The sequence below is a fragment of the Aspergillus melleus genome, assembly GCF_016097325.1.
Source record: "Aspergillus melleus strain CBS 546.65 chromosome Unknown contig3, whole genome shotgun sequence".
Lineage (NCBI taxonomy): Eukaryota > Fungi > Ascomycota > Eurotiomycetes > Eurotiales > Aspergillaceae > Aspergillus > Aspergillus melleus.
The window spans coordinates 2068314-2089962 of record NW_025763372.1 but is presented as its reverse complement, the minus strand read 5'-3'; the positions used below and the strand labels follow the sequence as shown (position 1 = coordinate 2089962).

Below are 21649 nucleotides of genomic sequence, written 5' to 3'. Positions count from 1 at the left end.
TGGTAACGTCAACTATGCGCGGGCAATCCAGCACAGCAACACGGGAGATGTGACGCGGGTAATGCGACACGGAAGTAACCAGTGGGTCACGAACAGGCAGGTCGTGCAAAGAAGAGTCCAAATCAACCTGACTAAAAAGCAATCGGGTTATTTTTGGGGGCGATGCTTCGATGGATCTTGCGTATCCCCAGAGATAATTGGTCTAGAGGACTGAAATGTCACAGGAGGACAGTTAGTATTACTCTGGAGACGGCCGCGATGCGCGCAAGCCGTCAATTGGCGAACCAGAGGTGCCTGGCAGAACGAGCACGATCACTGGTTGCTGGGGACAGTACAACGCCAATAGTAGCAGAGATGGACACTAACCGATACTGCTCCAAACAAAACCGGCAGAAAAGATGGGATGGATGAACCGGGAACGATACTTGATGATTGACTGATTGGATGAGGGGTGCAGAACGCCGGTCTGGCTGGCTGGAATGAATAAAGAATCCCGACTTCGATGGATGGAAGATTGGAAGGAGATTCGAGCGAACGAGAGAAGTCGGCGCGCTCTGGCTGCGGGCGTAACGGTTTTACCGTGTCTGTACGCGGACGGCGGTATTATACTGCCTTTTGGGGCTTAGTGTGATACCATTCTGCCGGAGTGCGGGAGAGGGGGTGGTTTTGATACCGTTCTGCACGTGATTGCAGCCATCAGTCATCATTTGCATTGTATGCATCGCTCTCTCTATCATTTCCACTCTTTACCCAAGAACTGCTCACATCTGTCTGAAGAAGTGCAAATTTCCTCTTCCCCCCCCCCCCCCCCCCCCTCCCCAGTAACCATTAGGTATCGGTCAATCTTCTCCCATTCTCTCTCTCTCTCGGCTCCCTGCGTCACGGAACCCGGTCCGGGCGTTTTCAGGCATCAATCGCAATCCAAGACATCGGATGAGCAAACAGAGAGTGTCGGCAACGGCCTTCTTGATGCTACAAGAGACCATGACTATCTCTGGGTCAGGCAAACCTGCAGTGGACCCGGCTGTCGCCCAATCCCATCCAAGTTGGCCATCATCTCTTCGCATTGGACAGATATGGTGTTCCTACCCAAGTCCTCGGTCATGGATGCCTTAATTTTGCGCCTGAGTCTGAGGGTTCTCGTCCGCCCTCCATCTCGGATGGGATGATGTGGACAGAGACATCGAAGACAAAGAAGAAACCGATAATGATCAGGATGATAAACCAAAACGACAGGGGGAGTCCGATCATCATCGGTGGTCGGATTATTGGTTCTTCGGTGCTACGTGCATCTGCAGATTGGTCGAGGCTAACATGAAGCAGCCAGTAGGCGACTTTCCCCTGCCCACCATCACGATCGATCTGGGGAGAGCCAAACGCCCCGATTTCCTGGCCTCGCTGGTGCCGACTGCAGCCGAGAAGATTCCAAAGTCACCTTAAACGGTCTTCTTGCTAATTTGCTCTTGCCTCCTGCCTCTCCCCCTAATCCCTCAAATCATGTTGTCCTGTTTGGGTCATGACGAAGTCCTGGCTTAGCGCTAGGTTCTACCCCGGCCACAGGGGTCTAGACAAATCACTCTCTGCTGATAACGTCATACCTCTGATCTCGTATGACTTCTATGTTCGGTATTTCTATCTGTTTTAAATATATAGTATACATCATGCATATCTCCGGATATTAAGGCATGCTAGGCGGCATGACGCCCCCATCCTGCCTTGGGCCAAACGAACACCCAAACGCGCCGCCAACAAACGAATCAAGGAAATGAAAGAAACCAGAAAATGGGCAGGCAGGCAACAAAATTCACATGAGTAGGTAGCGTTCATGGCTTCTTCGCTCTTTCTTTCCGGCCCACTTCTTCCATTTCCGACAGAATGATGCGATTGAACTCTTGCCAACCGTCCAAGTAGATATGGTGCCCCGAGTTTTTGATGACCACCACTTTCGCCGAGCCATTGTCAGACTCGCGCTCCTCCGGCGTGGCCGTGCGAAGAATGCGGTTTTTCTCTTCCTCGAGCTTCGCCCGGGCCGCCATGCCACCTTTGACATCCATCCAATCATGGTCACCATACATGAAAACAATGGGCAAGCCATTCTCCCGTTTCACGGACAAAGACGGGGGTGAAACAGTCGAGTTTGGACCGGAGGTAGCAACAGAAGGCGACTGAGGGGGAGAAGAGTCTCTGACCTCGGCAGGCTCCCACGAGGACAAGGACGAGGACGAGGATGAGGATTGAATCATTTGTCGGCCAACCCCTTCAATACGGCGGATCAAAGGACTGCGTGCAAAAGCCCCCGGGGCGAGGATGTAAGCGAGTGCATACTCTCCACTGCCTCGTAAGCTAAATATCGAGTACGAGTAGTCATGCAGGGCCTTGGCTTCTTCGGCAGGTAAGTGGGAGAAGCGCCGAGAAGTCCAACCCGACACGAGCCGTGGGCCAAAGGGCCCAGCCCATCGCACCAGAGTAAAGGGCGAGATGTTGGCATCCCAAAGGTAGGCAAACCACTTGGGTACCATTCGGCGGGGTGGTCGATTATCAGGCCCACTTGTAGGAGCTCCTTTTAGAAGAATGTTGTTGTCGCCTTTCTGCACCGACGAAGCGGACTGGGCGATTTCGCGTTGGTCCTGGGTGACCTCATTGGCCATGGTCGATTCTGACGGTTCGGGCATATCCGCTGATACCGCGTACGGGTCCTCTGGGATGCCTACCGGAGAGGCGAGAATGAGCTTGTTCAAACGACCCGGGTATTTGAGAGCATAGGCAACCGCCATATAGCCACCCAGGCTGTGGCCCAGCAAAGTGAATCGGTCGATTTTGCGCTTAACGCGCCATTCCTCCAACGCATCGACGAACCAGTCCTCAGCTTCTTTGATGGCATCTTCACGTTTCTTCGCTTTGATGCGAAACGCGGGGCGGGTGCTGCGACCCATGCCCAGCAAGTCGAGGGCATGAAGTTGCCACCCTTGCAGCCGACTCAGAGGCTCGAAATTCTTGTAGAAAAATCCCAAACCGGCCCCGTATCCGTGAAGCATCACCAGATGCTGATCTGCCTGTTCCCCGACTCTCTCCACGGAGAATTCGTTGAGAGCCCGATGTTTGCCGCTCAGCTCCACCATGCTGGAGCGCCATCGTCGAGGGCCGTACGGATCGTCAAGGGAATTTGCGGATACCTCGCCTTCTTGACTGTGGTCTGCAGACTGTAGACTCCCCAGTTCGCCGTCCGGAGGGACCGTCTTGTTGCCGGTTTGCAAATGAGTGGGAGGTTGATGTTGGAGGTAGGGAAGATAGGATAGCACTTTATGTTCAGCTGCGGCGGCTGGTAGACTCGCCCACTAAGGAAGACAGCTTTTAGTAAAACCGTTGATCCGTGGTCCCTGACTTTCCTTCTAGGCCCGTGAGCTCAGGAACCTACCCACTGATTGAACCCTTCTCTGTAGCCGAGGGGAAACCATGCCAACGGGGGAGGCGTGGCGCTAGCTCCTCGAGCCGCATGAGGGACGCCTTCTTGTTGAGAAGACATTGAAGTTTGTTGCCTGCGATCTTGAAACTCGTTCCTCGACGAGTCCAATGATTCCGATGTCATAGAAGAACTGAGGCGAATATTTGCAGGATTCGACGACGAAAGAAGACGGGGAGATTCCAAGGAAGTCCAAGGTCGGCAGCCTTGGAAGGCTAGATAAGGGAGTCGCGCGGTAGACACCTTGTCGCGTAAAGTCCAGAGCGACAGAGGCTTTCTCTGTCACTCCAAAAGCAACAGCAAGGGGGGCGGCGCAAGCAGAAAGCAATGTTTTATAGTCAGCAGTCAATGGTCTTCGGATGACAGGTTGCAAAAATCCGAACGGGGAGAGCGAGGCTAAAGGCCGTTAACCCCGATCAATAAATAGCCAAGAAAATCAACAAGGCAGTCAAATAACAGGGGAGATTGAGGCTGAAGGAAAAGGAGACTATGCACAAAAGGTTGGTTTCGGGGGGGAGGTGAATAATGCGACTGCGACTGCGAGCGCGACAGAGGAGGAGGCAAACACGCCGTGGATCATCGGAGGGGAGAAATGAGACGACGTCAGGAATAACACCTCAGGCAGCTCTCAACGCCTCAGCGCCTCAACGCCTCAGGCCGGAGCACGGGGCACGGGATCATGTGACCGATGACGCTGCCTCGGTAGCCGCGAAACATACGATACCATACCGTAACATTCCTCCTTTGTTCATCGCCTTCGAGTTCACCTTGTCTTCCGCTTCATCGCTTGTTTTCTTCTTCTCGTCCGCCTCTCGCCTTCTCGCAATGCGGTAACCCCTGGCCGCAGCGGCCCTTCTGTCCATAGTCTTCTCTCATCTGGACTCTTGGGGGCTCTTTTGTATCTAGATCTAGATCCGGATCCCTCTACTCGACGCCCGCTACCTTTCTCCCCTACCTCGACGGCTTAGAGCGCCATGGCTTCGCCAAGCTTGGATCAGCTGGTGAAAGGGTCTACAGCCTCTGGAAGACCCGTTTCATCCTCATCGACTGTGCCCGATGCATCGACCTCGCACCTACGGGCAGATTCCTCGGTCTCGTCGGAATACTCTTCCCCACCACGTTCATCAACCCCAGATCCACTGTCCACGTTGCCATCAGCTCCGCCCCAGATATACCTGAACCTGCTCATACTGGAGAGTTCCCTTCGAGCGCAGTACCTGGCGCTGCGTGAACGCCGACGACAGAACACGTTTTTCCTCCTGTTACTTGCCGCCTGGATCGCATACTTTGCCTACGCCCTTTTTCTTCGACCACGAGAGGATGGCCGCGGGGTAGGAGGCTCGGTTTACTGGGTTGTGGAGATGGGAGATAAAGTTGCCCTACTGGGGGGTGTGGTCACTGCCCTCCTAGTCTGGGGCACCGGGCAATGGGAGCGTGGGGTGCGTTGGCCGCGGCGCTGGCTCGCTGTCGCCAATCGCGGTCTTCGCAACATGAACACCAAGATTGTTGTGATAAGAGGTCCCTGGTGGCAGGAATTGCTGTCTTATCTCTCCTTTCTCTTCCCATTCTCCACACCCTTTTTCCCTTCTCCCATTGGAGATTTCTATTTTATAGAACGACCGGCATCCGAGAAACGTGTTGGTGGTCGGCAGTACCATCAGCAGTATCATAACGTGGATCCCGAATCAGGACTTGTGGAAGAGGATCTCAGTCCCGGAGGAGATTACATTCGGTTACTCCTACTACCCAAGTCGTTTTCCCCTGAGTTCCGAGGGAATTGGGATGACTACCGAACCGAGTATTGGGAGAAGGAGAACGAGCGACGCGCTCAACTGCGCCAGAAACTGCGCCAGAAAGAACGTCTCTTGGCCGAACAAGACGGAAGCTGGTTTGGGTCATTCGGGCTCGGGTGGAAAGCAGCGCGACGGCGACGACTCGCAGCGGCTACGCTCAACAGACCCATGGAGGGCGAAAAGCATCGCCATCACCACCACCAGCACCCCAGTATCTCTAGACTCAGTCACGAACTCAAATCTCCGGTCCGACGTAGCACGCGCTCGGACTCCCATTCCCGTACGCCTTCGCGTAGTACCACTCCCGTCGACGCGGAAGATCGTCCTCCTTCCAGGTCCTCTGCAAGCGGCCGTCCGCGGCGAGGAAGCACGCCGACCTCGACGGCGTCAGCCTCCGAGCAGAGCCCTCAGCATCGGAAAAAGAAAGGGTCCAAAACACTGACCCGGGGTCTTTCGCCTCTGACCCAGGCGCAAATCAGAGAGGGTGTCCGTACGCCTTCTTTCTCATCCGATGATTCCACAATGACAGGCGCAGGAGACGAGAAAACTAAAGTCAAGGAAGAGCCCGTGGAAAGCTGAGCAGCACACCACTTCTGCTGGACTCATCTTGCTCTTGCACGTGCCTTGCGATGATATACTAATACCCCAATTCAACATTTGTTGGTTGGTTGCATGATGCATGTTTATTGGAATGCTGTCATGGATATATGTCCTTTTCTCTTCCCTCGTATTCTTTCTATTGATCTATTCTTCTCTCTTCTCCTGTTCTCGGGTTCCTTTTTAATTTTTTTGTATCCCACGCTAGATCTTGTCAATACATTTTGAGTCTGCGATACGCAGACCTTGCAGGGTATAACAACGCAAAAACACGAATGGGTCTGATCCTGGGCGGTACTATGTAAATACCAAATAAAATAAGAGGCATTCACGAATCTAATTATTCCACTATTTTGATTTATGCATTGGGTTTCAAAATGTCAAATGGGACATTGCGGTACAAGGGGAGAAGAAAAACTCCTAAGACGCCGTACCACCAACTATCCGTATGTGAGGATATCGGAGAAACAGAAATCAGATAAAGAAAATTCATAGCTGCCGTTATTCCCGCCATTTCCTAGCTTCATCTCTAAGCACATCAATTAAATTCTATAAACTGTCTCGTCATCTTCAAGGAACCTGTTGATAGAAAGTAAGGTGGTCAGCAAACTTAGATCCCCTAGTGTGGTGGGTGTTCTAGGAAGTCAAACTTACATCAACTCGTTTCTCTCGTTCATGGCCTTCAAGGCCTGGATGGCTTCTGCTCGCTGGAACACATGTCCTTCGCCGAGCGAACGGTTACCGCGAACCGCAGTGTTCACAGCGCCAATGAGTTCTTCCACGTCGGCGGTATCGCCGCTGGTGAACACTTGGGTTCCCATCAAGGGGCCAAGGGCCTGGCGGAACACGGTCAGACGAGCGGGCTGCAAAGGCTGCGAAGCGCCACCGGCGGACGCTGTCTGGGACTGTGAATTGTCGGTCTGGGACTGGACGAGCTGCGAAGCAGGTCGGGAAGATGCCACGGACATCTGGGACTGGCTCTGAGACTGGTTGCGAGTGGCGCTCGATCGGAGTCGTTGGCCACGGGGGCTAGAGCTGTACAAGCCGTCGCCATTTTCCGACACATCGTCTCCATCGGCATCCATGTCGTCAACGGTCGAACGAGCTGCTGCGCGTGTGCTTGTCGTGCCGCCTCTCCGGGTCGAGCGCGCACTTGCGGTGTTTGCTGGCGTGGCATCGTCATCATCGTCGGAGTCTGAACCGCTGGACTCGGAGTCTTCGTCAAACGTGGTAACCTTTCTTCTCTTCCGGCGCTCATCCTCGAGGATTTCCTTGAACATGGCGAAACGGAGGATAGACTCGGCGACCTTGGCATCGCGCTCTTCAACCCGGCTGGACAGACGAGACTTCGCGTGGGCAGTCGACAAACGGATCAACGTTTCAAGGGTACGGGCTGTAATGGGAGAAGTTCTGCGCTGGTTGCTGGAAAGTTCGTCGTTTCTCAGGGCCGAGTAGGTTGAAACAATGTGATCAGCAGCCCCCTTCGTCAGCACAGGCTTGACACGCGATTTGGCATATTGGATGTATTTCTTCACGAAAGGAATGCTCAGGATCTCGGGGTTCTTTCCCTTGTTCCGGCCGGTGTTAACCATGCCGGCGTGAAGCATCACGTTGAATTTCTCAAAGACCTCTGTGGGTTGGTTGGAGTCTTGGTTATCCTCAAGCCCGACACCCAGGCTCTGGTTGAGTTGTTCTCTGACAGGAGCGCCCTCTTCAACACCAGGCTGGCGGTAACGGTGCATCCGCAGCACGTGTTCCGACACCATTCGGTCCCGGGAATCCTCGATATCATCCGTCATGACGAAGAGTAAATCAAAACGAGACAGGAGAGAATCCGGCAAGGCAATGTTCTTATGGGGGTCCTTGTGAGGGTCGTACTGTCCGTAAATAGGGTTGGCTGCAGCCAGAACACTGCAACGAGCGTTCAAACTCGTGTGAATACCGGCTTTAGCAATGGTGACGGTCTGCTGTTCCATCACTTCGTGAATAGCCACGCGGTCGACATCACTCATCTTGTCGAATTCATCGATACAGACAACACCACGGTCACCAAGAACCATTGCACCTGCCTCCAGTCTGCGCTCCCCGGTTTCCTTGTCAGAAGTAACAGCAGCCGTAAGACCAACTCCGGATGATCCACGTCCAGTTGTCGCAATTGCAAGAGGAGCGGTGTTTAGGACAAATCGCAGAAGTTGCGATTTGGCGGTGGAAGGATCACCAACCATCAGGATGTTGATATCACCTCGCAGGTGAGTGCCGTTGTCAAGGTTCTTCTCCATACCACCCAAAAGCATAAGCAGGATCGCCTTCTTAACGTAATCGTTGCCATAGATACTGGGTGCAAGTGAGTGTGACATCAGCTCGAAAACATTCTTCTTCTTTGAGATCTTGTTGATGTTTCGGATGTCGGTGTCGGTAATGGTGGCCTGCGCAATTCCTCCACCGGACTTTGAAGATAGTTGGATGATATTGTTCGCGAGAATGAGGGTACGGAAAGTCGACGATCCGGAGTTTGCGTTTCGATTTCCGAGGGAGCGGTAGATACCGACCAGCTGAATTCGGTCTCCGGGTTTGGCTCGGTCCACCAAGTCATCGTCAAGGATCACATCCACGCTTCGCGGCAGCTGACCAGCCGGCGCTCGCTCGGGCATTTCTTGAATCGAGATCGTTTGATGGTCCATATAAGTGGAGTAACCATACTCGGTAATGAGCTATAAGAGGAAGCATTAGTAACTGCTGTTAGTCTGGCTTCCTTTTAACACATACCGGGTTCTTTTCATCGTCCTCCTGGGGATAGACATTCAAATTCGTAGCTCCACTCGCAGTCATAGTCTGGTCCCTGTACTTTCTCGCAAGGAATCGGTCCTTGCGCTCACTGTAGTGAACACTCTGGATCACTTTCGGTCGAACCAATGAACATTTTGTAACAATGCCCTCCAGGGAGATCATCCGGTTCAGATGATTCGACCCTAGGGTTCTAGGATTGCAGGCGAATTCCCCGAAGGCTCCAATATAAGCGCAGTAGTAGTTCTGAGACATGTCAATTTCTGTGGATGTATTGCCAGAATCTAGTTTATCGTACCACATCGTCTGCTGTTTCCCTCGAGGGCCGGCCCAACGACTTGATGACATCTTTTAAAGCTCTGTCGAAGGCTTGCGAGTAATCGAAAGGATTGGTGAGCAGGCTTTTTGCCGGATTAGCTAACAGGTCTCTGCATTGATTGTTTATGCTTATGGACAACCTACCCATCGGCCATTTCACGGTTGTGGGCTCTGATTTCATCGATGCTAACCTATAGCAGAAGAAATTTTGTTAGCTTTGTATTTCCCAACACAGGTGAATTATCACTAGAAGACATACTATCAAGCGACGTAGACCCCGATTCAACATCAACACAATATCTGCCCGGTAACTAGCCGGTAGTCAGCCTCCATATTTTTTTCCAGAAAGGAATGGTTGCCCCAGAAAGGGAGGATCCGGCGAATGTCCACGAACCTTCGCGCTCTCGCATCGGCTAGAATAGAGCGAAACAACCCGAGATTAGCATGTAAAATGAAGTATACGAGCATCAGGGAGCTTACTTGGATCGAGAAACTCAACGGCGGCACGCACACGATCCTGAGCGGCCTCATCACGGAGTTGCACTCCGTCCATGGCGAAGAATATGTCTCGGAGGGCGGCGATATAGAATGAGGATCAAAATGAGCCAGGTAGCTTGTGCGAAATTGGGGGACCTGGTAGGCAAGGACCAGTGGTGGAGGTGTTTCTTGTTCCCTTGCGGAGCTGGACGAAAGAGTGGGATGGCGGAGGATCCTTTCGACGGTGACACGCCGTCCCGATCGGGCAGAATTGAAACGCGTCTCGTCCAACCCGACGCGTGTCGACGCGGAAGTTATGCTGCTGAGTCAGCATCGCTTTATGCCGGTCAGGCCTTTCCCCTTGGGGAGTCTCCTGCACAAGGAGATTATATTTACAGAACCAAACAACGGATGGTCAAGACAATGCAACTAATAATATTCGTACAAGTTTATGTTCTGGTTATAGTAACAGTATGGTACACTTTGAGAAATGAGATGGAATTATATACATATAAACGCCAATGCCATGCTTCTTGGACATATCCTCAATGCTCGGACTAACGCGAGTCCTCATCACTCTTTTCATGCATTTCTCCCTCGGGAAGCTGATTGTCGGTGTCGGAGTGATCCTGGTCGGAGTGATGTTCCTCTTCCAGCGGCGGAGTATTGTCATCATGTTGATCGTTTTCGTCGGAGCTGTCACGTTGTTCGATATCGAGCATCTCGTCGATCACTCCATCAGCGATGCGTCGGGCCTCGAGAAGGGATTCAGCCTCGATATCGTACTCATCTTGAGAGTCGATGGTTTTTTCGGGAAGCTCGGAAGTGTTGCCAGATGAGAGAGTCTCTTCAATGATAAAAGAGTCCTCGGCAACTTCCGTGGTGTTATCCGGATCAGGCCGAACGTGCGCGTATTGCAAAGCCAGGGCTTCGGCCTCTTTCTCTTCCTCGGTCTTCTCGATCTCCTCTGTCTCCTCAGCCTCTTCCGTTTCATTGGCATCCTCATCTTCCTCAAGATCTTCTTCCTCGTGTTGGTCATTTTCTTCCTTCTCTGGCTGCGGAATGGCCCGGCGTCTACCCCCTACTCCAAGAATACCACCAGTCCATACGAAGTGATGAGACCCGTCATTCTGTTTGTCACTGCGTTCCTGGCGACGGCGAAGCAACACTCCCTGGAATTTATCACGGAGAACAGGCATTCTGGCGATCGCCTTGATGGTTCTCGGTGCTTCCCTGTAGAGCGCTTTCACTTCGGCCGACCCGTCGTAGAGACTCCTTTCGCGGAATCTAAGTAAGGATGAAGCCAGGTACACCATAGAGATGTAAGTAGGTTGTAGAAAGTCTGGTTGGATCTTACTCCAGTACCGCCGCCCTTCCTTACCAAGAACGTGGGGGGGTTTCGAGCGATTTGGTTTTTCCATCAAGTCAATACTGTCCGGGACTCCATCGGGTTTCAACCCATACCCTCGGCGTAGGTTCTTCCAGCCAGGAAAGTTCGGCATGAATTTTGTTTCAAAGATGGTAAACGCTTCGGCCTGGTCTGAGGGTCTATCAGAGGAGGCAAGCATTTGCACCATAGTTGACCAATTGAAAGTCGTCAAAGAAAAGCCCGCCTTCTTAATGTCCAATGCAAGCTGAGGGAGCTTCCAGGCCTCGTTCCGATAAGCTAAAGATCGCATGTATAAAGATAGCGGCCGTGATATGCAGAACCGATATGAGGGCAGGACAGACGTCCTAGGCCAAGTCGCTTCCGAAGTAGCAGACTGCAGACCTCCTTCTGGCTCACTGCGCACGGAAATTGGCAGAGACGGTTGGGGCGGACCAGGCTCAGTAGCATCAGTAGTAGGGGGCGACTTTATAGACAGCCATTCATCCACATTAGGCCGGCTGGCTAACGTTTTGGCACGAGGGAGAACCATGTTCCAACATTCTTCTACCTTTTGGTATTCTCCGCCTTTCAGATGGGCGAGCATCAATGCGGCAATCAATCGAATTGGCGCTATGTCCTCAACGGCTTCCGGGTCATCAGGGGTAGTTCTGCTTCGGAGGTACTCATCGAATAGCTCACGAGCCTTCTTCGAGACTCCTCTCGTTCCGTAGGCATTGATGATATGTTCGAAGTACACAACAGGGAATGCCCTACTGGGAGATCGCCTTCCTGCACCGGGTAATGGCTCCTTAGATGCCAGCTTAGTGCGATCAAACTCGACGAGGGTTTCTACCAGGAACTTTTCGGCATATTCCAGACGGACTTGGGCAGCATCGGCTTCTCCACCTCCATGTTGCACAAGCTGTAAGTCTCGATGAAGCTGGCTCCTCAAAACAAGTAGATGAGAACTCAATCCGGGCTTGCTGAAACGCTTCTTGATCTCGCGGAAAACGATGTGGACCATGTCGCGATTCCGAGCTTTGACATAACCATATAAGATAATAGTATAGTGGAATTCGGACGCAAAAATGCGACGGCTTCTGTGAAGTGTCCGCAAAATCCGGCGTGCTGAATCTGTCTGGTTTATGAGCACCAAACTAAGCATGAGGGCGGCATAAGTCATCTCATCCGGTGCTAGGCCAATCGCATCCATACGGGAGCGGATCCTGGAAATAGCATCGAGATCCATCCGGAAAGCATGGTTCCAAAGCAGCAAGTTCCACATTCTCAAGCGCGATCCCTTAACACGCAAGCCAACGCATGTCTCTGCAACGCTCTCAGCCAGGTCAAGCCGGTGGTTATTGCAGTACGCCTCCACGACGGTATCAAGCAGCGGGGTTGTGATCTGCACTCGTTTCTTCTTGGCGAGAACAAGCAGTTGTCGAACGGTTTCAATATCACCCTTGTTGGCACTCAATCCCATCAACGTACCGAAGGTGTGCGAGTTGGGTTCGACTTTGTGTTCTAGCATCGTCTTGAAGGTTTCAAAAGCACCATTGAAGTCATCTGATCTGCCATACGCAGTGAGAACAATGTTCCAGCAGATTGTATTTGGCGTAAGATCGAACTCTTCCGATATTCTTTTGAATTGACGAAGCGTCGACTTGACATCACCAGCTCTGGCATGAACATAGAGAACCGGAGTGACAAGCTTCCGGCTCAACGGTTTGCCATGATCCAAAAGATACCTATCAAAAACACGAGTGACATTTTGCACGTCGCCAGCCCTTGAAAAGGCGATCAACGCACTCCTATATGCATATACCGATGGTTTTCGGTAGAATTGAGTGAATTCATCCAGCAGATACTGAACTCCAGTGGTTATTTCCAGTGTGGCAAGCCTTTCTAGAAGTTTGCCCAAAATTTTAGACGGAGGCACTTCTCCCTGCAATTGCCAGCGAAAGTTGCGGTACACAATAATGGACTTGACAAAAGTCGAACGAATGTCAGATGACTGGAATGTTTCGATAAGGTCGAAATAGTTGTGAGGTTTGAGAATACCAAGTGCATGGTACTTTCGCAGGAGAAGTAAGAGGTTCTCGGTCGATATGTTTTCAACTACATCTCGACTCCTGAAGACATGGGCGAGGAAAAACGACGCAAGGCCACGAAGAGATACATCTGCATCTCCTTCATCCAAGTACGTAGATAGGGCGAGCAGATGCTGCGCAAAGTCGGGTGCAGAGATATGAGGCACAAGGAGGCTCCAGAGCTGGTTCTCGGAGGATGTCGGCTTCGACTGCCATATATCTTGAAGAGCCCCCCAATTGGCGGCTGCGAAGAGGTTCGCTAGTGTGAAAGCCCAGCAGTTGTGACCACGATGCTTAGAAATGGCTTCCTTGCAGGTTGAAATCATCTCCGTGGCTAGCCCATTAGAATGATAGGATCTAGCCAGGTTCAGATAGTCTTCGGCCGATCGAGAGTCAACCGCGATCTCTTCAACTAGTCTTTTGGCCCTCCTGCAGTCGACGGCATGCGTCGAGCTACTAAGATAAGCCAAAAGAGCCGAGGCCATATCCGCGGGATGTCCCAGCGCCACGTACAACGCCCATGCTTCATCATATTGACCTAGTTCCGCGTCGGCCAATAGAGAGTCAAGTATCTTTCTTGTTTCGCTCGTCTCGTTGGATTCCTCGACCGTTTCGTCCTCCGGCTTGCATTCCCTTGCAGACTGTCGCAGACCAATAGCCTGTGTCGCATAATTTCGAGAGAGGCTGGGAATGGACTTTTTCTTCCGTCGGGGAGGAAGTCGTTTGGGGGTCCGTAGTAAAGAAGACGTGACGACTTCCTGTGCATGTGGCGGGTACAAGAATTCGAGAAAAGGCGATCGCGCATCGTTCGTGATCGCGCCCGAGCTTGATTTGCCTCCCAAGGCACTCGAGGATCGCGTGAGCTTGGTTCGCAAAGAGATCAGAAGCCAACGAAGACATTCAACGCTTGCGATGGTGTTTTTCCCGGGACCGGAATTGAACGATTTGGGGCCACGGATCATGCCATTGGAATCCCGAAAGAAACGCCGTCCTGCGTTCTCAAGGCATCCGGCAGCCCGTTCCAGCATTACCCCCAAAGATTGCGGCACTATGCCCTGAGATCACCGAGTTCGAAGGGGGACGCGTAGCATATCGGTTCGGAAAGGCCTATAGTCAGATAAGAAGGTTAGTGAAAGAACGAGGTTTCCCTACTCAAACAATGGAAAAGTCGTACCGGAACGAAGTAACCTTGTGCACAAAGCTTACAACGCACAACCAACCGGGTGCTCCACGGAAAAAATAAGTAATCCGAGATGCAGTTTGGATTCAATCGGTCGGAATCCAACAGGGGAAACGCATCCACCGGGGTTGACGGCTAGGTGTTGATACGGGGTGAAATTTCGAGAGGTGCAAGTTGACAAGCTTGGCCGATGAGAAACCCGCCGGTCACAAATCCGCCGGGCATTCGTTTGGCCGAGAACTGACCACGCCAGCCCGCACTCTCTCAATCCACCCGCCCATTCTCATATACTACTGTCCTCTCCGTCCATCTGCCTGCGTTGTTGGCACCATGGATATCACTGACTTTATTTTTGCCCAGCGAGAGGATGTTCTTCTCGCTGGCGACTACAATGGCTACCGCGCCCACGCAACTCGCAAATTGCACAAACTCCGCAAGAAGCTGGGACAGACCACCCCCAAAGGTCGAAAGTACACTGCCAAACCGCCGGTGAGCGCCGAGAATATCAACAATAATGTGGCGTATGTTCTTCGCTCCCCTGTGTTTTGCCTCGGAGATGCATCTGAAGATCTGGGAGCGTTGGCTCTCGTTGACTAACATTGTCGTTTAGATACGTTCATATCCTCCTTTTGAGCTCCGAACGGGCATGGGCACAGGCCATGCACATGAAGTCCGCACACTCGGCAGATCCATCGGCGAAGGGGATTGTCGGAGCTGTCCGGCGGCAGATCATCTCAAGACTTAACAAGGCAACGGGCTACGCGAAACAATTGGTACTGTTGTTGGAGGACCAGGCGGCTTCTGGGGCTACGAGTATCGACGTCCTCGAAGCACGCGCATACCTTGCGACGCTTTCCGGTGCACTATGCCTGGACAAGCGCCAATGGAAGCAATGTGTTGAGCATTACTCCATCGCCAAAGTGATCTATACCGCACTCGGTCAAAAGTCTAAACGAGATGCATTCCGGGATCTTCTCTCCAGCACGGTCGATCCCAGTCTCAGATACGCGGCGTATCAGATGAAATTGCCCCGATCCAAGCCCCTCCCGTCCTTGGCTATCGGCTTCTTCCCAGCGGACGCCCATGTCCGCGCAGAGGTTGAAAAGGTGGACCCGAATTGTTTCAATGAGGAAGCCGCTGGGACTCAAAAAACGGCCGATGGAGGAGTTCAGCAACTCCCCGAAAATATTACATGGAGGTCTCGGACCGTTCCTTTGGAGGATGCTGCGATCTCCCAAGCTCTGGCTGCCGCTGCCGCTTCAGAATCTCGTCTCACGTCGTGGCTTGCGGATGCTTCAGGAAAAGCTGCCTCCTCAAAGGACAAGGCCGCCGCCTACGATAATGTCATCATCGCGAGTCAAGATGCGGTTGATGCGACCAAGACGGCAATTGATGATCTTGCTGGCGAGGGGGTAGATCCGGGAGACAAACGAATGCAGAGTCTGCAGGTTACTCGTACTGCCGTGAATTATGCTTTGGTGGGATGGCGAATCGGGCGCAATCGCGTCTTGTGTGGTGAGCAAGACGGCATCTCCTTTGAGGCCGACCAGATCAAATCGCACAAGAGTGGCAAATCGCGAAGCAAGCACGATGATGCGAAGGGCAAAAAATTGGGGCGCCTGCGCGAGAGAGTCGTCTTGTACGATTCTACGCTACAGAGTATCGAATACATCCTGGAGCTACCTGGTGTAGCCGCGGACACTGCTTTCGTAAAGGAAATGGAAGTCAAGAGCTCTTACTTCCGCGCACTAAGGTACAGCCCAGTTTCCCAGGCTCGGTTGTGAATATACTAACGTGCAATTAGATGTCTTTCCATTGGGCGGTCCCACGGCATCTTAGGCAAGTCCCAGAATGCGCTCGCATTGTACTCACAGGCGTTGACCCTCTCCTCCGAAGCTTCGGGCACTGCACCGGCCTCGGATGCGGAAGGGCCACCCAGGATTGACGTTTCACGAGGCCAGTTCCAGACCCTTGTGTCGACCTTGCAGGGGCTGGTTGCACAATACCGTGGACTGGTGACCTTGGAAAAACTTTCCGAGGCGCAGCAATCAAACTCGGCCACCCCGCGCCCTGCCGTTGAACGACTGCATGAATACTCCGGCGACGGATTGGATCTGGCGAATCTCGTGCCATACCCGCCTCAGATGCAACCGATCCCCGTGAAGCCTCTCTTCCTTGACGTTGCATGGAACTACATTGATTATCCCCGTGAGGGTGACGCCAACCAGGGTGCCACTCAAGTCGAGGCTGAACCCCCGGCAGAAGAAAAGAAGGGTGGCCGGCGAGGTTGGTTTGGTTTTGGACGCTAGAATAGAACTTGTGCCCATGTGCATACTTGAATGGCTCGTTCTCGGCCGGTTTCGGGGTTCTTTTGTGAATAGATATGATATGATGACGATGGAGCAAAAGCGGATATTACGAATTGACGCGTTTCTCTATCCAGTGGTAACAATGGAAAACTCACTTTCTGAATGCACCGGTGATTTTCAGGAGGGTCGCGCGTCTACAAATAGTTCGTTGTACTGTACGACTCGACACCGTTGATGTGATCAGTAGTATTCCAGGTGGCAGTAAGCTAGGACCAAGCCTGATTCATTTCCTTGGATGCCCATAATCAATGCATTCACCATAGGGTAGTAAAGCGCCTTTGTGGAACCGCAACGGATCTCAAACTATATATTTGCCGACATGTCCGTCAGCTTAGCGCAGGCTGTAGATCCGCTGCGAAAATTGGATACAAGATATTGCTTAGAACACCAAATTCTGTATATATGCCTTAAGAGGATACCCCCTAAGGTACTTACAATGCCCGAAGGCTGCAATCCCACGAGACACGAACTGCAGTTAGTGGTGTCATTATAGGAATAAAGCCGAGCATAGCTGAGTCAGGCAGGATAGAGGCACGTGCCCTCAGACCCGGATAAGCCGAGACGGGAGTTGGATAGCCGAATCACCTTTCTGTCAATACTAAATCTATGGAAATATCCATTATTGTAATTACTAATTGCCGTTGGACATTGGCTGTTTTATACGGTGTAGTGCTTAATGATTGATCATAGTGGCCAGCGTGTCTTTGACTCTTCGCTGCAAAAATTCCGGGGGTCCCTCCTTGGCTAAGCAAGATGCGGGGTGAGGCCTGGATGCCTGAGTTATGATAATATTACATGCATTACAGGTAGATATGCCGGCCTTACATCCGGAGGACTATCGCAATCACTTGGGAATTGGAGGCAGGCTAGTCGGCTTCCATACCACCCTACTTTGTTGTTCCTCACGGATTTCCTCACGGATCCTGGGCTTTGTTTGCTACCAATCCTTCCTCCGTAATCCATACTTCCGGGCGCAAACCTTGCAAGATGGTGGCCTGAGGTACTTGTTTGGGAAGTTTGACTGGGACTAACGCTTTTGGTCGAGTACCTGCATGAAGGCCCGCAGTCCGATTGGCTGATGGGGACGGGCCAGGAGGGAAATGAAGGGGCGCTAAACCCAATAGGGCATCGGATATCTCCTCCTTTTTCTTGCACGGTTGGCCTCTCCGGCCTCTCCGTAGGTGCTTCCTGTTCCTTCCGCGTATCACAACATCCTCTTGGGATTTTTTTTTTCTCTTTCTTTTCTTTCTTCGACAATCATCCATTCATTCCTTTGTTCCCTTCTTCCGACTCGATCCCTTGTTCCCGGGGTCATCTCTCCTCTTTCTTTCCCCCCTTCTCTCCCCTTCTCGCTCCCTTCTCTTTCCCTTCCATCTCCGGAGAGTTTGTTCGACATGGCCAGCGTCAATGGGAGCTTCGCCTCCCCTGCCGCGGATGCGACCGTCACCCCCCGGCTTTTCCAGGCCGGTGGTCTGGTCTCTGCCTATCTGGAGGGTCTCAATGTCTGGAAGGCGATTCTGACCTTGTTTCTGGCTGCTGTGATTTACGATCAGAGTGAGTGACCTCCAACAATCCCGACGTTTCTTATCGGGAGACTTGGCTGACCCAGTGGGGCGAATGCAGTGCGATACTTCTGGCAAAAGGGTTCTATCGTCGGACCCTCGTGGAAAATGCCTTTCATGGGTCCTTTCCTTCAATCGGTCAACCCTAAATTCCACGAGTACAAGGCCAAATGGGACAGCGGAGAATTGAGCTGCGTCTCCGTCTTCCACAAGTTGGTCCACCCAACCCCTCTCAATTGCGATTCGCTTGCCATTGGCAGTGTCGCGTGCGACTATCAACTAACAAACTGCTGCATAGATTCGTTGTCATTGCCTCGACCCGTGACATGTCTCGCAAGATCTTCAATTCGCCCACCTACGTCAAGCCTTGCGTGGTTGATGTTGCGCACAAGCTGCTCGGCAAGACTAACTGGGTCTTCCTGGATGGCAAAGATCACGTTGAGTTCCGCAAGGGTCTCAACGGACTGTTCACTCGCCAGGCGCTCTCGTGCTACCTTCCCCGCCTCGAAGAGGAATACAACAAGTACTACAAGTACTTCCTCGAGAAGTCCGAAGCTGAGAAGCATGCGCCTACTCCGTGGATGCCCGAATTCCGTGAACTCATGTGCGCTGTCTCCTGCCGCACCTTTGTCGGCCACTACATCACCGACGAGGCCATCAAGAAGATCGCCGACGACTACTACATGATCACCGCCGCTCTGGAACTGGTCAATTTCCCCTTCATCCTGCCCTACACCAAGGCCTGGTACGGCAAGAAGGCTTCGGACATGGTCCTTGAGGAGTTCGCCAAGTGTGCGGCTAAGAGTAAGGCGCGCATGGCTGCTGGCGGTGAAGTCAGCTGTATCATGGACGCCTGGGTCAAGGCTCAGCAGGACTCTGCCAAGTACCGCGAGAAAATTGCCCAGGGCATTCAGGTCGATTCCAGCGAGAAGCCCCCTCAAGTTCTCCGTGATTTCACCAACTTCGAGATCTCCCAGACCATCTTCACTTTCCTGTTCGCTTCGCAAGATGCCACCAGCGCCGCCTCCACTTGGCTCTTCCAGCTCATGGCCGACCGCCCCGACGTCTTGGACAAGGTTCGGGAGGAGAACTTGCGCGTTCGCAACGGCGACATCGATGCTCCCCTGACCATGGACCTCCTCGACAAGTTGGAATACACTCGCGCCGTGGTCAAGGAGACCCTTCGGTACCGCCCCCCTGTCATCATGGTTCCCTATCTGGTCAAGAAGGATTTCCCCATCACCGACAAGATCACCGTGACCAAGGGCTCCATGATCATTCCCTCCGTCTGGCCCGCCACGCACGACGAAGAGGCCTACCCCAACCCTGACTCGTTTGACCCCGATCGCTGGATCTCCGGCACCGCCGAGCAGCACCCCAAGAACTGGCTCGTTTTCGGCACGGGTCCCCACTACTGCCTGGGACAAACCTATGCTCAATTGAACTTGATGGCCATGATTGGTAAGGCTAGTATCGAGATGGACTGGGAGCATTTCCCTACCGAGAAGTCCGAGGATATCAAGGTGTTTGCCACGATTTTCCCCCAGGTATGTCATTGCCCCCTTCCAGTAGCCAACATTCCATGCCCTCCTGCTAACAAACCAATAGGACGACTGCCTCCTCACTTTCCGTCCCCGTCCCCGTCCTTAAATTCTTTACTACCATTCACTATATTCCCTTTTCTTTTTCTTCATTGTTTCTCTTTCAAAAAGCGAAGCTCGGGCTCATCCTATTCCTTTTGCGCTCTAGCGTCCTGCTAGTGGTGTCATGAGTTAGACCTTTGATATCTGGTCGGAACGATAAAATTCCAACCTTGGTCCTCCAGCATTAAGCTTCTATCCTGGAGATAGAATGGCCAGACGCTTTATTTTCCTCATTGTTTCCCATTCTTGTTGTACTTACCTTTGTATTATTGCCTTGCGCGGTTTCCCGTTGCCGGCCTTTTTGTCTTTTACCTTGTTTTCTTTTTTTTTTTTTTTTTTCATCCCCATTCTATCTTATTTCGGGTGGATGGGAGTCCAAGGGCCTCAGATCTGGTTTGCGAGCCGGTGATCTCTGGGGTCAAGATGGACCGGAGTACATGATTTTGAAATGATGCCTGTGGAACCCTCAGCTTCCGCGATGAAGAAATGGGCCACTTCCTTAGATACGGTATTTAGAACTAATAATAATTGCAGCTTTCTTGGATGATTAATCTAGGCTTATAAAGCTTGCTTGATGTATAAACTTCGGTTTTAATATGAAATGCTAATGTCTTTCTCATGTTCCGATGTAGACCCCAGGCATTAGGCATGTGTGAAGCTGGCTTGGTGCTGATATTGACGACAAAGGAAATAGATAGTCTGCTGAGTACTTGCGTCGGCAGTATAGCTATCTATTCTATATCTAGATTCATTCTGTCTAGTTTGAAACATCAACTCAACAACGTCATACGCTGATCTAACCCCTAATCGCTAATCTCATTCACCGTCTCGCCTCTGCACCATCGCTCAATCGTATACTTAACCGCATCCTGCAAATTCACCAACGTATCCTCCGACAACCACGCCAAATGAGGCGTCAAAACCAGATTCAGTCCCTGGGCCTCAGCACTCAACAACGGCGAGTCCCCTCTCCCCGCCGGCTCCTTCGCAAACACATCCGTCGCAGCCCCCTCAATCCACCCCTGCTTGAGCGCCTCCAGCAGCGCAACCTCATTGACAATCCCACCCCTCGCAACATTGATCAGTAGCGCCTGCTGACGCATCGCCTTTAATTCATCCTCCGATATCAAATCAACCGTCTCCGGGTTCCGCGGCAAACAGAGAATCACCACCGTTGCTTCTCTCAGAACTTCGACGAACGGCGTACGTCCCTTTCGCGGCAGCTGCTGCCCGTCGCCCTTTCTCTCTGCAATCAGGACTCTCATTCCTAGTGCCTCGCCTACTTTCGCGATCCGTTGCCCGAGCGCCCCGTATCCGATCACGCCCAGGGTCTCGCGTCCGCATAGCACCGGCGCATGGCCATCCTTGGAGCGCAATCGTCGATGCAACGACCCCGTTGTCCTCCACTCGGTATCCTGCCGCGGATCCTCAGGGATGGCGGTTGTCGCGCAATGCAGCTGCACGATCTTGCGTCGAGTCGCGAAGTAAAGACCGATAGCGTGCTCACTGACGCTCTCGACGTTGGTGCCGGGACAGTTGCACACGGGGATTCCCCGGGACCGGGCCGCTTCCTTGTCCACGCAGTCGGTCCCTGTGGCCATGACCACGATTAGACGTAGGTTTGGGGTGAGCTCGGCGCTCAGTTCCTTGGCTGTGAGGGGGATGGTTGTCGTGATGATGATGGTGGCGTCTTTGATGCCCGGCACCAGCTCCGATTGGGAGGTCCATTGGTGCTGGGTGAGAGTGTAGGTGTGTGGTTTGGGAAGGTCGAAAGCCGGAATTGGGCAGTGGACGGCTTCTATTGCCACGATATTGTGGTGTTGGCTGTCAACGGTCATTTTGTTTTCGTAATTAGATGGATGAGTGGGATTGGAGCCCCGGTAAATGAAGGTTAAAAGAACTCAATCGTGGGATGCAAAGCTGCGACTTAATAAATCATAAGGCACCCGAAGTATCGGTGGGGTGCACGCCCTGTATGTGACATCCCATCCAGTATCCACGATTCCA

At 52.4% G+C, this 21649-nt stretch overlaps 8 protein-coding genes across 8 annotated transcripts; 4 read left to right on the top strand and 4 right to left on the bottom strand.

The window, feature by feature from the left end:
- Positions 1-716: 716 nt before the first annotated feature.
- LDX57_005777 (uncharacterized protein) lies at positions 717-1169 on the top strand (the record flags this gene model as incomplete). The annotated part of the gene is made up of 1 exon (XM_046087463.1): positions 717-1169. One exon carries the CDS (start codon positions 717-719, stop codon positions 1167-1169), a length of 453 nt encoding a protein of 150 aa, XP_045943430.1.
- Positions 1170-1823: 654 nt separating this feature from the next.
- On the bottom strand, positions 1824-3523 carry LDX57_005776 (putative alpha/beta hydrolase; the record flags this gene model as incomplete). Its single annotated transcript, XM_046087462.1, has 2 exons — positions 1824-3335; positions 3416-3523. The coding sequence occupies 2 exons, from the start codon at positions 3521-3523 to the stop codon at positions 1824-1826; spliced, it is 1620 nt and encodes a 539-aa protein (XP_045943429.1).
- A 911-nt stretch (positions 3524-4434) lies between these two features.
- Positions 4435-5832, top strand: SPO7 (Spo7-like protein; the record flags this gene model as incomplete). The annotated part of the gene is made up of 1 exon (XM_046087461.1): positions 4435-5832. One exon carries the CDS (start codon positions 4435-4437, stop codon positions 5830-5832), a length of 1398 nt encoding a protein of 465 aa, XP_045943428.1.
- Positions 5833-6187: 355 nt separating this feature from the next.
- MCM3 (MCM DNA helicase complex subunit MCM3) lies at positions 6188-9637 on the bottom strand. The gene is made up of 8 exons (XM_046087460.1): positions 9433-9637; positions 9347-9365; positions 9212-9263; positions 9097-9143; positions 8933-9035; positions 8617-8880; positions 6505-8561; positions 6188-6429 (listed from the first exon to the last, which is right to left on the bottom strand). The coding sequence occupies exons 1-8, from the start codon at positions 9503-9505 to the stop codon at positions 6393-6395; spliced, it is 2652 nt and encodes an 883-aa protein (XP_045943427.1). The 5' UTR covers positions 9506-9637; the 3' UTR covers positions 6188-6392.
- Positions 9638-9986: 349 nt separating this feature from the next.
- Positions 9987-13916, bottom strand: LDX57_005773 (putative translation regulator (Cya5); the record flags this gene model as incomplete). The annotated part of the gene is made up of 1 exon (XM_046087459.1): positions 9987-13916. One exon carries the CDS (start codon positions 13914-13916, stop codon positions 9987-9989), a length of 3930 nt encoding a protein of 1309 aa, XP_045943426.1.
- Positions 13917-14398: 482 nt separating this feature from the next.
- On the top strand, positions 14399-16377 carry SRP68 (signal recognition particle subunit SRP68; the record flags this gene model as incomplete). The annotated part of the gene is made up of 3 exons (XM_046087458.1): positions 14399-14589; positions 14679-15821; positions 15873-16377. The coding sequence occupies 3 exons, from the start codon at positions 14399-14401 to the stop codon at positions 16375-16377; spliced, it is 1839 nt and encodes a 612-aa protein (XP_045943425.1).
- A 1454-nt stretch (positions 16378-17831) lies between these two features.
- On the top strand, positions 17832-19649 carry erg5 (C-22 sterol desaturase erg5; the record flags this gene model as incomplete). The annotated part of the gene is made up of 4 exons (XM_046087457.1): positions 17832-17991; positions 18061-18211; positions 18298-19546; positions 19608-19649. The coding sequence occupies 4 exons, from the start codon at positions 17832-17834 to the stop codon at positions 19647-19649; spliced, it is 1602 nt and encodes a 533-aa protein (XP_045943424.1).
- Positions 19650-20257: 608 nt separating this feature from the next.
- LDX57_005770 (D-isomer specific 2-hydroxyacid dehydrogenase family protein) lies at positions 20258-21480 on the bottom strand (the record flags this gene model as incomplete). Its single annotated transcript, XM_046087456.1, has 1 exon — positions 20258-21480. One exon carries the CDS (start codon positions 21478-21480, stop codon positions 20446-20448), a length of 1035 nt encoding a protein of 344 aa, XP_045943423.1. The 3' UTR covers positions 20258-20445.
- Between the last annotated feature and the right edge of the window lie 169 nt (positions 21481-21649).

Bases quoted from the DNA above. Each gene is read 5' to 3' on its own strand.
- MCM3 (XM_046087460.1), bottom strand. From the start codon at position 9,505: ATGGACGGAGTGCAACTCCGTGATGAGGCCGCTCAGGATCGTGTGCGT. The intron at 8,562-8,616 runs GTATGTGTTAAA...TTCCTCTTATAG, and splicing joins AGGACGATGAAAAGAACCCG to CTCATTACCGAGTATGGTTA. The intron at 6,430-6,504 runs GTAAGTTTGACT...TTCTATCAACAG, and splicing joins AACGAGAGAAACGAGTTGAT to GTTCCTTGAAGATGACGAGA.